A 13,522-nucleotide genomic window follows, 5' to 3' on the forward strand; every position below is an offset into this window, starting at 1 on the left:
ATGTACTTGTCTGCTTAGAAAGGGTTTCCTCAGATTTACCTTGGGTATATTGTGAAACAGAGCTCTTATTTCATATTTTCTTAATCACGAACCCATTGTACCAGCTGCATATAAAAATTAATGCATTCTGTTCTTGTTAATTTGAATGCTGTCTGCTGTCCTTCTAAGTATTCTATGTATATGTAATGTGCTTTGTTTTGTTTTGTTTTTGTAACAAAGGGAAAAATTTATAATGAAATTTAGACTTGTAATGAAATTTTGCAATGAAATTATAAAATCCACAGGCACTTATAAAACTTTTTCCTTTGAGGGGTATATGCATTTGGGTGATATACAGTTCCTTATTATTGCTAATTTTTATAAAGTACCCTTTAAAAAGATTCTCATCTTTACAAAGTATCCATTAAAAATATTCTTGTCTCCCTGGATGAAAGATTAGTTTTATGTGGAGTGTATGCCATTTGATACCTTATTTAGAGTTTTCGTATGTTTTTGCCTTTGAGATACTATCTTACAACCATTTAATGAAGAATAGTTTTGAGACTGTGTCTAAATCTTTATCACATGCACTGAAAGTTTTATAGAATGGTATATGAATTAAAAAAATTATTATTATTATTATTTACATGTTTTTCTACTCTCTTTTAAGACTTAATTGTAGGAGCTTTTGGTGTAGATAGAGCTGTATTATACAGGTGAGCACGTTTCCATATCCTGTAATATAGGAATATTACCACTGTTTGAATTTCAGTTTAATTTTCTTGAAGTAATGATAAAATTTGTTCTTTCTAGTCAAGCCTTGCTCAGTCAGCATTTATACAAGGAAATCCCAAAGCAGAAGAAGGTGTAGATTTTTTAATTTAGAAACGCATTTAGAATTTTCTCTCTTTGTTCTTTAAATTATGTTCAAAGATGTTCTTCTGTGTTTTAATTCTCTCTTTAAAATTTATATGAGTTTACATTTTCCTCTAAAAGGCAAGAAGTTAACTTGATGTTTATGCCACAGCATTCTGTGACCACAGGGCAGTATGTAATGACTTCCCAAATCAATATTTTTATTAAAGCAATATATATAAATCCACATAACCTGTATTTCTCAGCTTCATCCATATTCTCAGTTATTCTCTATATTTAATCAATTCCTCATGCTTTAGACTATCATCTGGCATCCCAAGTAGATGAAGATGCTTACACTTTTATGGGCTATGTTTATACATGCCAGAATAACTAACCTGAGTTCTGTGTAATGGAATTTATGTTGGGTCAACTTGATTGTGGCTCTTGGGGCCACGTGTGCCCAATCATTTATCATGACTGAGTAGGCACAGTGCCGTGAGCCTACTATATTTTTATACAGGGCTTAAACCTGTACATCTGAACTTTGGAAAACTATTTATTTTAATTTATTATTTCAGTTTTTAAAATTGCTATTAAAAGGTAATACATATAGTAAAATGCATGTAGTAAAAACTCAATCAGAAAGGACATAAACAAAAATAACATACTTCCTTTCACGCGTTACTAGTTTATGAGTATACCCTACCAGAATTATTCTGTACATTAAAAAATTATGTGTATGTGTTTGCGTATGCATCCTTTGTACATGGTGGGTTTTTTTCCTGTCATATAAAAATTATATTGGATATATCTTAGAGATCATCTCGTATCCACACAGATGGATTTATGTCACTCATTTCCCCTACTGTATTGCATTGCGTTAGGTAGATACCCCACAACGTGGTTAACCATTCTGCTTTCGTGGACTGAGTTCAGATAGGATGGCCACTTGTCCCGCTTTGCCTGGAACTGCGGGATTTACCAGGATGTGGGACTGTCAGTGCTAAAGTCAGGATGGTCTTCAGCAAACAGGGACAGTTTGTCATTCTGTGTTTAGATTGTTTTTATTCCTTTTGCTGTTATAAACAATGCTTTAGAAAACGTTGTTATATATACAAAAAATGTAAACCTAAAATGCCTAGATCAATCTAATATTGTAAATAACTTTTTGCTTTCTTTTCTTTTTCTTTCTTTCTTCTTTTTTTTTTAAACCAGGGCCAGACCAGTTATAACTGTAAATGCTGGCCTTGAAGTGTACCCTAGCATTTTAAATCAAGACAATAAAACCTGCCCATTGCCTGGGACAGATCTCAAAGTTTCCTGGTAAGGGCATTAGTTTAATAATATTTACTATTGTGATTATTGGTACAGTTATTATGAAAACAATTGAAAATGAAGGGGGGGCTGAAATATTGCAGAACAGTTTCTATGTGTATTACTCTCTTTTCATAGATTGGATTATAGAAATGTTGTTCCAGAGTAGATATGTAGAAGGCTCTAAAAATATGCTACAAACTACTATAAACTTCATTAAAAAAAATGATGCATGCTCAATGAATATATTCAAAAAGACGAAAAAGCTAATAAGGTCTCAGAACTCATTTATTATTTGATTCTAAACAGACCCATGAACATTTTTATTTTTAAAGGAGATGATCTTTTCCAGATTTAATATCTGTGAATAGTTGTATGAAAAATACATTATTTAATTATTATTGTGAAATATTATTAAATGTTAAATAATATTAAATCTATAAGTAGTATATTACCAATATAATATTCTTCTTGTTCTTCTTGTTCTTCTACTTGTCCCCTAACTAGTTTCTGAAGAAAAATATAATTTTTTGTAAGTTTAATATCGGAATTCTTCTCTAGTCCAGTGTTTCTCAAGTCTTCATTATTTGTATGCTATTTTTTGCTAGTGTATGATTTTTGCTATACTTTCATTCTACCTGTATTTATAATTAAAATAATTTTTTTCTTTAAATCAATTCATGTTTTACTTAAAAATATTTTAAAATAATATGGAGAAACCCCAGTACCTTTCTCATACATGTCAAAATAAATATAAAATTAAGAAAAACCTTGGCCCATATACTAGTAAAATCACCAAGAGTACCTCACTTTGGGGAACACTGTTCTTTAAGTTCCTTGGTTACTCAAAAATCAAACAACTTTTACAGATGCAGTGAGGAATGATTAGAAGCTGGGAAAATTTTACTTCTAAGAGGCTAATGAAAAAATAATTCTGATTTTGTCTTCAAATTGTTATAGTTATTAGAAAACATTTTTCAAAATTTTATTTCTTTCATTGGATTGCATTAAAAATTTAGTAACATTTTATCTTATATTGATTGGCAGTGAAGTTTTCAAGATTTTAGCTTTAAGTTTTATGGCCTTCCCTTCAATCACCCTGCCTGCCCCTGTGAAATTGCTAGTAATATATTTAAAAGTATGCTAATAACTGTAAAGCTTTGAATATACTAACCAGAGCAGTAGCTTTTGTATCTTTTTGGTTATGGCACATTGTATGAAATACATTTTGCATCATAATCCAGTAAATACATGTGTGTAATTAAAACAAAAGTTCCATGAAACCCTTCAGTCAGTTTTATTTATTTGATTTATTTTTTTAAGATATTGGTTGACACAACCCACTGAACTGATTTCATGACCCATTAAGAAATCATGAAGAACACTGTTCTAGAGGAGCTTTCTAATTAAAGGAAGCTTGGTGCGGGCTTTAAAAAAAAAAAAAATGAGATTATTTTACGTCTGGCCCATCCTTTCTCTCACTTAGATTTATCAACAGGTTCTATAAACTTGAGAGGAAGTTCAGAGATTCTTTTTTTTTTTTTTTTTTTGAAATGAAGATACCATGAAAGGAAAGGTGCTTAAATTACTGAAGGATGAGTTAGGACATTCTGTGTATTTTGTGTTTCATGTTTCAAGAATGTTATTATGACATGAAGAAAGATATAAAAGGCTTCACTATATAAACTGTGCATTAGAAATATGAGATTTGGGGGTGATACTCAGCAATATGTTTAAACTGGATTACAGGATTTGTATATATTTTTATTTCTCTACAGTTTTAATGTCAAGTTCTGCTTAAAGGCAGATGGCAAAGGAGCACTTCCCACGAAAATTAGTAAGTATTCTATGGAAAAATTACAGAATGATTCTGCATATACAGCACTTAAAAATGTTTCAGGATATTTGAATAGTTACTCAAATAGTTGTTATCGTTGTTCTTTATTTGGATATGTATGCTTAAAGGCACCTAGCATTGCAACATGATTACCTTGTTGACTCTTAATTCAGATATAAATACATATTTATTTGTTGACATTGTGAACAGAATAGCCCATTGAATGGTAAAGATGGCCTTCAGAAAGTTAAACACTTACCAATGAGAGATAAATGAATTCTAGGGGAAATAGGTATCATTGTTTATAAATAGATGATCTACTGAAAAGTTCATATTTTATGTCTCAGAGAAACCCCCAGCAATCTAAACAGCAGAAATGCTTTAGATATAGTGGAAGACGGAGAAAAAGTTTGGGCCATCCAATTTACCCACACGGCAAATACCTAACTTGACTCTTCCTTTCCAACATATGGTTTATATGGTCCAGAGAGCAAGGCAGGAGAGCTAAGTAATTGTAGCCAAGATTGGTCATTGTTAGTGACAAGTGCTGAGAAGCCACCGCAAAGCAGAGGAAGAGGACTGAGTTTGCTGGGTGTGTGTGTGCATGGAAGTTCACATAGAGTGGCAAGGTGGGGTCCCTGGAAGATGACTGAAGACCTGTAGGGAATGTCTGGAGGGGTATTTTGCACAGAGGAAATGGCAATTTCAAGAGGCCTGAGTCAAGAGCATGCTTAGTGTGTTTGAGAGACACAAGGAGAGTGGTGTGGGTGGGTAGAACAGAATTGGAAGCAAAATCACCCTGCGTTTTAACCCAAAGTTAACATGAGGTTCAACATTTAGAGAAACTTAGAAACTTGGTTTTAACGTTGAAGAAACTACTTAAAGAAGAGCTGAATCTTAGAAGGAAGTCACCCTAACACCGTGCTTCAGACTATTGGTTGCATGTTTGCTTTAATAGAATTCTTGATCTAGTCAACTATATTAGGTCACCTGCTTCACGAGGGACATATTTATCTGACAGTCTGATATGGTAGCTTCATTAAAAGTAGTAGTTGCAGGTGATTCAAACTGTTTATTTGTCATAGTGTTTAATAGAATAATATGGGTGCATATTAGTAAATATTAATCGCAGTCAGTGGGAAATTGCTGCTACTTGTGTTAATGGCGGGAGTCGTAATTCACATATATTTCGTGCTCTGAACTTCTTCCTCTCGGCCTAAATTAAAAGAAAAAATTTCCCTTGCATCTGATAGTTATTTTACTACCATCATTATCTATTGTATGAATTAATATGTGGCTTTACTTTGGGGATAGTTGGATTAATTATTAATTAGCAAATATTCAGGATTAATATGTTGTAGTCTCACTACAATGTATACACATTTTTAGTGAATTACAAGGAAATTGCTTCTTCAGGAATAAATATCTTTGTTTACATGAAAACTCTAGCTATCTAGGACAGATAGGTGTTCATAACGATTATATTGTTATAAATCCTTTGTATAGATTTCCAGGTGGAGCTTCTTTTGGATAAACTCAAGCAAAAAGGAGCAATTCGACGAGCACTATTTCTCCATAACCGGTCCCCAGGTCACTCCAAGAACATGACTATTTCAAGGGGGGGACAGATGCAGTGTGAGGAACTAATAGCATATCTGCGGGTAAGAGATACTTTTCTCCTTCATCGTCTTTTACTTTTTACTAATTTTTTTTCCTTTTCATCTAAATGACTCTCACTTTGTGTGAATTTTTGGGTATTAAATCAAAAGGAAAACACAGAAGAATACACTTGAGGAAGTTTAGCTTTTTAATGTATCAAACCTGAGTAATGGATTTTTGTTCCTGACAAACTGGATATTTCAACTGGTCTTTCTGCGACATTGCTACTGAATAAATTATAGCAAACCTATTTCTTAAATGTTGCTAGACTCTCAAAACATAAAATAAATTTCCACGGTCCAAAAAAATAAAAATAAAAAATCAGTTAAAAAACTACATTGGCAAAATTTGACTTGTGACTTGTGTGCAAATACGTGAGCCAGAGTGTCTGGGGAAGGATGAACAGTAATTGCGGATACCACTGGCACAGGAATTCAGACTCACCTGGGACTTTTGCAAGCCAGGGGTCTGACTTGAGCCTCCTACTTGCCATTATATAGAAGAATACACACACACACACACACACACACACACACACACACACACACACACGTATATGTGAATATATCTATATATATTCATTGTTTTTTTGGTAAAAGCAAAAACAAAAACAATCCAAATAACCTTTGATAGGAGAATAGATAAATACATTATGGTTTTATTATCATATGATGAATATTACTCAACAGTAAAAATTAACCTCAGCTACTTGCAACAGGATGGATAAACCTTAACAAGAATGTTGAATAGAAAGCACATTACAGAGGGGTGCCTGGGTGGCTCAGTCGGTTAAATGTCCGACTTCGGCCCAGGTCATGATCTCACGGTTCGTGAGTTCAAGCCCCGTGTCAGGCTCTGTGCTGACAGCTTAGAGCCTGGAGCCTGCTTCGAATTCTGTGTCTCCTCCTCTCTCTGCTCCTCCCCCGCTCATGCTCTGTCTCTCTCTCTCTCTCTCTCTGTCAAAAATAAATAAAAACATTAAAAAAAATTATTAAAAAGAAAGCAAGTTACAGAAAAATGCACATGACCTCACTTTTAAATGAACAAAAAAGGAAAAGCAAACAGAAGAACATACTGTTTAAGGACATATACAGTGTAGTAAAACTACTGAAAATAAACGAGAATGGTGTACTTAAAATTTAGAATGGTGGTTACCTCTGAGAAGAAAGGCCGAGGGAAGAAATGAGAAGGGAGTACATGGGTAACTTAAAAATTATTGGTAATATTTCGGGCACCTTGGGTGGCTCAGGCAGTTAAGCATGCGACCCTTCGTTTCGGCTCAGGTCATGATCTCCTGGTTTATGGATTCGATCCCTGTGTTGGGCTCTGCACTGGCCATGTGGAGCCTGCCTGGGATTCTCTCCCTCCTTTCTCATCCTCTCTGTCTCAAAATAAATAAATAAACTTAGAAAAATTATTAGTAATGTTCTAATTCTGTTGGCTGTGCAGTGCCTGTTTTATTAACATGCCCTCGTATATTTTTGTATGAATCAAGTATTATAAACAAAAATTGATTAAGCATCCTTGCTGAATAACCAGTCTTTTTGGACATTCTATTCTACTTTTATATAATTTTAGTTTTTCAGAGTTTTGGTAGAACTGGATCAAGGTCGAACATGGCTGCCTTTGTACTGTGCACTTACAGATTTTTCCAGATACTTTGATGTCTTAGACTGATGTTATCATTGATTGGAAGCTTTTCTGTTTCTAGGATGAATCTGAATTTAGAGACAAACTCACTCCGATTACTGTTTTTATGGAGTATCGGTTGGATTACAGAACAGCTGCTGATGTGACAGGCTTGCAACCTATCCTTAACCAGTTCACTCCTGCCAACATTAGTCGACAGGTACTGTATGTACTATCTCCACTTATCACTAATTTTATACTTTAATTTTTTTAAAGTCTTACACTTCATATTTTTAAATATCATAAGGGATTGCTTTTTAAATGTTGGTTTCTAGTCAAAGTCAGAGGGGAAGTTATCTGAATTTTCAGGTCAGAGATATTTGAAGCCACTCAGAACTTAGTTATATGTAGAGAAAGACAGGGTCATATTCATAAAACAGTAAAATAGTTCAAGGAAAACAAAGTGCCAGTGTATTTACATACTATTTTAGTATTTTGCTGAATAAGTTTTATATCTATGTTTTCTCTGATTTACATTTTAATTGTGAAAAATAGCATATGTATACACATATGTATATGTAGTATGGAAGTCATTCTTTTCATCAAATCAAACAAAATTTCTTAAAGACTATATTACAATATTTTTAAGAAAGTCCTGTGTAAAACCCATGTATTCAGATATTGCATTTCCTATTCCTTCCGCTTTTTTATTGCATGTTTATACTGTTAGATTAGTAGTTCTACTCCCACAGAATACTTTACCCTAAATTTAGATTGTTATATCTTCTTTGTCTAAGTTACTAAGGTCTCATGCTTTTTTTTTATTTGTAATTTGAGAAGACTGTGTAAGGCAACATAAAGCGAATTAAAATATATTTTAAGTCTTTATTATTTAACAATTTTTATATATTTATATTTATTTTTTATTATATTTTATATTTTAACAATTATTTTTATATTTTAACAATTTATATTTTTTACTTTGTACACATTGTATCATATATAATGTATATATATACTTTCTGCCACCAGCAATATAGAACTTGAAAATGTAGTTCTTTATTAGTTCATATTGTGTATATTTCTTATTTTTAATGGATATACAGTATTTTGTTAATTAACAATTTAATAATGAACATCTGAGCCTTTTAGGATCTGTCATTCAGTTTTATACTTTTTGAAAAATTTGTGACTTGACCTTTTACATTATGTGTTTTGATATAGGAGTTATGATTATTTTCTCTTTATAATTATAGAATTGTTAGCATTAACATTACTTTTGAGTAGCTTACTGAGATCACCAGTCTCTTTAATACCAATCCAGTTTTAAAGTTACCTAAGTAAGTAGGATAACTTTTGAAAACCCTTGGAGAGAAATAATAACTTTAATAATAATAGTTAGCTTCCTTTCCTTCTCTTCCTGCTCTCCTTCATTGTTGTGTCCTTTGCGTCCTCCGTATGTTTCAACAGTGCCTGTATATACAAGAGAGGCATGCTCTCTATGCATGCTTAGCTTTATTATAGAATCTTGTTTCTATGTTAATTATCCATCCTTTGTTCCCATTATTTACTTCTTTCTAAGATGGGTCCTTCATTTCACTGGTCATATTACAGACTTGTTTTACCACACTTTCTCCATAGAGTACTGCTGTTCCATACAAATATTAACATGAGCCACATTTGTGGTTTTAAATTTGCTAGTTGGCAACATTTTCTTAAGGTAGAAAACAGGTGCAATTAAACTTAGTAATATAAAGTTTGCTAGCACTGCTGTCATGAAAAACCACAGATTGGGTGGCTTGTTTTAAACAATAGAAATTTATTTTCTGACAGTTCTAGAGGCTTAAAGTCTGAGACCAAGGTGTCTGGCAGGGTTGGTTTCTTCTGAGGCCTCTCTCATCAGCTTATAAATGGTTACCTTCTCCTTTCGTCTTTACACGGTCTTCCCTCTGCGTGTGTCTTGTCCCAATCTCCTTATACATTGTGTTGCATTAGGGTCCACCCTGATGGTATCATTTTATGTTAATTACCTCTTTAAATACCGTATCTCCAGGTAAAATCACATTCAGGACTTCAGCATGTGAATTTTGGGGGGGGGACACAGATCAGCCCATAACAGTATCCAAGTTATTGTCATTCCAGCACATAATCCATTTAAAAATTGTTAGTGAAATATTTTATATTCTATTTTTTGCTGTCTTCAACATCCAGAATGTATTATATGATTATAGCACATCTCAATTCGGATGCTAAATATTTTTTCTGTATTTGGAATTCATATGGTTTATAGTTGAAGAAGTAGATTCACATACCCAAGTTGTTTTAACATACTAACAGTTTTCCAGTTTAACATTACTAACAGTAATGGAATTAAGTATCAGTTTTTAAATTTAAATTTAAATTAATTAAAATTGAATAAAATTTGAAAATCAATTCTCAGCTACCCCGAGACCCCTTTCAAGTGCTCAGAGGCCACATGTGGCTCACTGGTGGCTATTGTAATGGACAGGGCAGCTGTTGAGTTTCCCTCTCTGTAGCCTAATCCTTTGCAGTTAAGAGACCAGAGTGCTTTCTGTAGGAAGAGTGGCTTTTTTTTTCCTGCCCTCCATTTATTTGTGCAAATGTAGATTAAGTTCTTACCCTGTGCAAGATGTTAAATACAGAGAGATTTAGTGCCCTATGAATGGAAGGCATTGCTGTGTGCTTTTCCATTTCTGAAACTTATTTTTCTAATAGCTTTAATACTGTGGTTACACCAATGCCAGCTAAATCCTTTCTCTTCAGTGTATGGTAGCAGTTGGGCAAATATCCCTTTGCCACAGTATTATTAATATTTCGTACATATTTCTTATTCCAAACCTAACATACTCATCATTTTGACTGGGTCTCTTAATACTCACCATATCACTAGTTACTGTTATTATCTACAAAATCTACTTTTTATTCCTAAACGAGTTTGGCAATGACTGTATCTGGTATGACTTATGGAATCACCACAAAGTTCTTGTAATAGTCCCAGCCCTTCCCCCTTTTCCCCTTTGTTGAAGCGCATAGCAGTTGCTTACGTCTATGTCATTTAATTAATTCACGTATATTGTTGTTTCATTCCAATTAAATTGGCAGTTGAGATCTGTATCATGTAATTTTATTCTGTGTGGCTGTTTATCCCTTGTGACTTGGAAGAGGAAGCCTCTCATTATTTTCCCCCTTTAAGTCATTTTCTCTCTTCTTTTTGTCTGCCCCTGGGCTTGAAGCTCTTTGAATATTAACACTAGACAAACCAAGAATGGCTTCATCTTTTTCTCTTTCTTCTTTTTACAGTTTTTGTATTTCCTTCATTCACACTCTACCCAGTCTCTTCTGCTACTTCCCACTGTTTTTGTCTTTTGGGTGTTCCGTACCGTTCCGTACCGCTCTAGCCTCCACACTCTCACAGCCAGATCTGAAAGGAGAAAATTCAGTTTTTGCTTATGTCACCCCTCTGGATTGGCTTCAGTGCTTCTAGTCCCTTCTCCTTCACCTCCTTCCAAGTGGCCACACATATTCTGGCCTCATTTTGTCCAGTTTCTGTTCCCTTTGATCTGCCTGTCAGAATTGCTGCCATGCACCCGTAGCTCCTTATTCTTTGACACTCTGCCCCCATATTTCCAGGATGCTGGCAGAGGCATAGTCTGCAAGAAGAAGTTCTAAAAGGGAAATTTGTTTTGCCCACGATCACACAAGCTAGCTAGTAGCAGCAGGTTCACGCTGAATCTTCATTTCTTTCTCATTTTTTTGAATCCTCACTTCTTGACTGTTACTTTCTCTCTACACGACACTTCATTCCCACACCATAACAGCTTAAGTTGAGATAGAACTGAAAGGTTCCAACTAATTGTATTATATCCTATGAATGTTTTTCTTCTTTTTCATTTTTGACTACCTACACCGACCTGTTTAAAAATAAGCAGCCATGACACCTTTTATGCAAATAACTTGATGAGTGTATATAAATATATGTGTGTATGTGTATATTCACATACATCCACGTATATTGATCTACACTACAGATGTATCCTGTATTGGTGTTTTTTCACATAGAAAAAATAAAATGCTTTTTTCTAGGCCCATATTTTGCTTGACTGTGGGGAAGACAATGTCTGCAAACCCAAGTTGGAAGTTTCTGTAGATAGGTAAGTGTTACTCCAAACAATAAAGAGCCTAACAAGAAATTTAAATGGAAGAACACACTCTTCCATCCAAATATAGAATATCCTATTCTATATTTTAACATGAACTAGTTATGTTGAAGGATAATTCATGATTTTCTTTAATAGTAAAACTATCAGTATTGAACTTTAAAAAGATATGCACTGTTTTCACTACTTGCCTTGGTTGACAGATGTATTTCCATTCAGCATGAGAAGTGTTACAAGGTAGCAGTATATCTTCTTAAAGATATATTTCATTGTAAATACCCTGTTAACTAAAGGATTCTGATTATTAGTAAAAAAAAAATATTATTACATTTCTAAATGTTTTATTTTATTTTGGGGGCACCTGGGTGGCTCAGTAGGTTAAGCATCTGACTTCAACTCAGGTCATGATCTCTCAGTTCATACTGACAGCTCAGAGCCTGGAGCCTGTTTCAGATTCTGTATCTCCTTCCCTCTCTCTGCCCCTCCCCCACTTGCACTCTGTGTATCTCTCTCAAAAGTAAACAAACATTAAAAAAAGTTTTTATTTTTGAGAGAGAGAGAGAAAGAGAGTGAGAGTGTGAGCAGGGGAGGGGTAGAGAGAGAGGAGGACAGAGGATCTGAGGAGGCTCTGCACTGACAGCAGTGAGCCCAATTGATGCGGGGTTCGAACTCACGAACCATGAGATCTACCTGAGCCGAAGTCAGATGCTCAACCGACTGAGCCACCCAGATGCCTCTCTGATTAGTATTTTAAATGATATATAAATTTTATTTTTTTATTATTATATTTTAATTTTTTAATGTTTATTTCTGAGAGAGACAGAGTGCAAGTGGGAGAGGGGCAGAGAGAGAGGGAGACACGTAATCTGAAGCAGCTCCAGGCCCTGAGCCGTCAGCACAGAGCCTGATGCGGGGCTCACACCCATAAGCTATGAGATCATGACCTGAGCAGAAGTCAGATGGCCAACTGAATGAACCACCCAGGCACCCCAATGATATATAAATTTTATTTTATTTTATTTATTTTTAATGTTTATTTATTTTTGAGACAGAGAGAGACAGCATGAACGGGGGAGGGTCAGAGAGAGGGAGACACAGAATCTGAAACAGGCTCCAGGCTCTGAGCTGTCAGCACAGAGCCCGACACGGGGCTCGAACTCATGGACCGCGAGATCACGACCTGAGCCGAAGTCGGACGTTTAACCGACTGAGCCACCCAGGCGCCCCAAAATTTTAAAGAATATTGTGAGAATCATGACAGTGATTAATTCGGCTTTATTTATTTATTTATTTATTTATTTATTTATAAAGTTTATTTATTTTGAGAGCGTGTGTGTGAGTGAGCTGAGGAGGGGCAGAGAGAGAGGAAGAGAATCCCAGACAGGCTTTGTGCTGTCAGCTCAGGCCCAACACAGGGTTCAACCTCATGAACCGTGAGATCATGACCTGGGTGGAGATCAAGAATTGGATGCTTAGCTGACTGAGCCATCCAAGTGGCCCTTATTCAGCTTTTAAGGAAAAAAAAATCAGGGAATTAAAAAGTACTACAAAGAGAAACAAAGTTACCTCAGTAATAGATATGACTGGTAGCAAGATGCTAGTGACATTAATGCTTTCTTTTACTGAGAGAAGCATTGGATTTGCACCCAATGTGCTATTTCCAGTTTCCTATTGAGCTGTGAAAGAGTCTTAAAATATCTTGAGACACTGTTGAACATGTCAGTGCTGTCTTGTGTTTCTCTTGTTTCTTGGAACAATCATATTCTTCCCGTGCAGTCTTTTTTCATTGTCTATATTTGTATTAACTTGTAGTGATCAAAAGAAGATCTATATTGGAGATGACAATCCTCTGACATTGATTGTTAAGGCTCAGAATCAAGGAGAAGGTGCCTATGAAGCTGAGCTCATCGTTTCCATCCCACCCCAGGCTGATTTCATCGGGGTTGTCCGTAATAGTGAAGTAAGCAAACTGCCTCTTTAAAAATCGAAATGCACTCATAGGTCTCATTAACATTAATAAGTTACTCCCCTATTTAGTGTAGTACAAGCTTAGCCATTCTACTTAAGG

The 13,522-nt window shown here is 34.8% G+C and overlaps 1 protein-coding gene across 1 annotated transcript in view; it reads left to right on the top strand.

Annotated features, from left to right (window-relative positions):
* ITGAV (integrin subunit alpha V) overlaps positions 1-13,522 on the top strand; it is a 93,464-nt gene that overhangs the window by 63,328 nt on the left and 16,614 nt on the right. Inside the window, exons 14-20 of the mRNA XM_030325262.1 lie at positions 650-695; positions 2,053-2,160; positions 3,930-3,988; positions 5,495-5,649; positions 7,359-7,496; positions 11,381-11,448; positions 13,267-13,414. Coding sequence (XP_030181122.1) covers positions 650-695; positions 2,053-2,160; positions 3,930-3,988; positions 5,495-5,649; positions 7,359-7,496; positions 11,381-11,448; positions 13,267-13,414 — 722 coding nt within the window. The remainder of the gene's footprint in view (positions 1-649; positions 696-2,052; positions 2,161-3,929; positions 3,989-5,494; positions 5,650-7,358; positions 7,497-11,380; positions 11,449-13,266; positions 13,415-13,522) is intronic.

Source organism: Lynx canadensis, chromosome C1, assembly GCF_007474595.2.
Source record: "Lynx canadensis isolate LIC74 chromosome C1, mLynCan4.pri.v2, whole genome shotgun sequence".
NCBI classification, from domain to species: Eukaryota; Metazoa; Chordata; class Mammalia; order Carnivora; family Felidae; genus Lynx; species Lynx canadensis.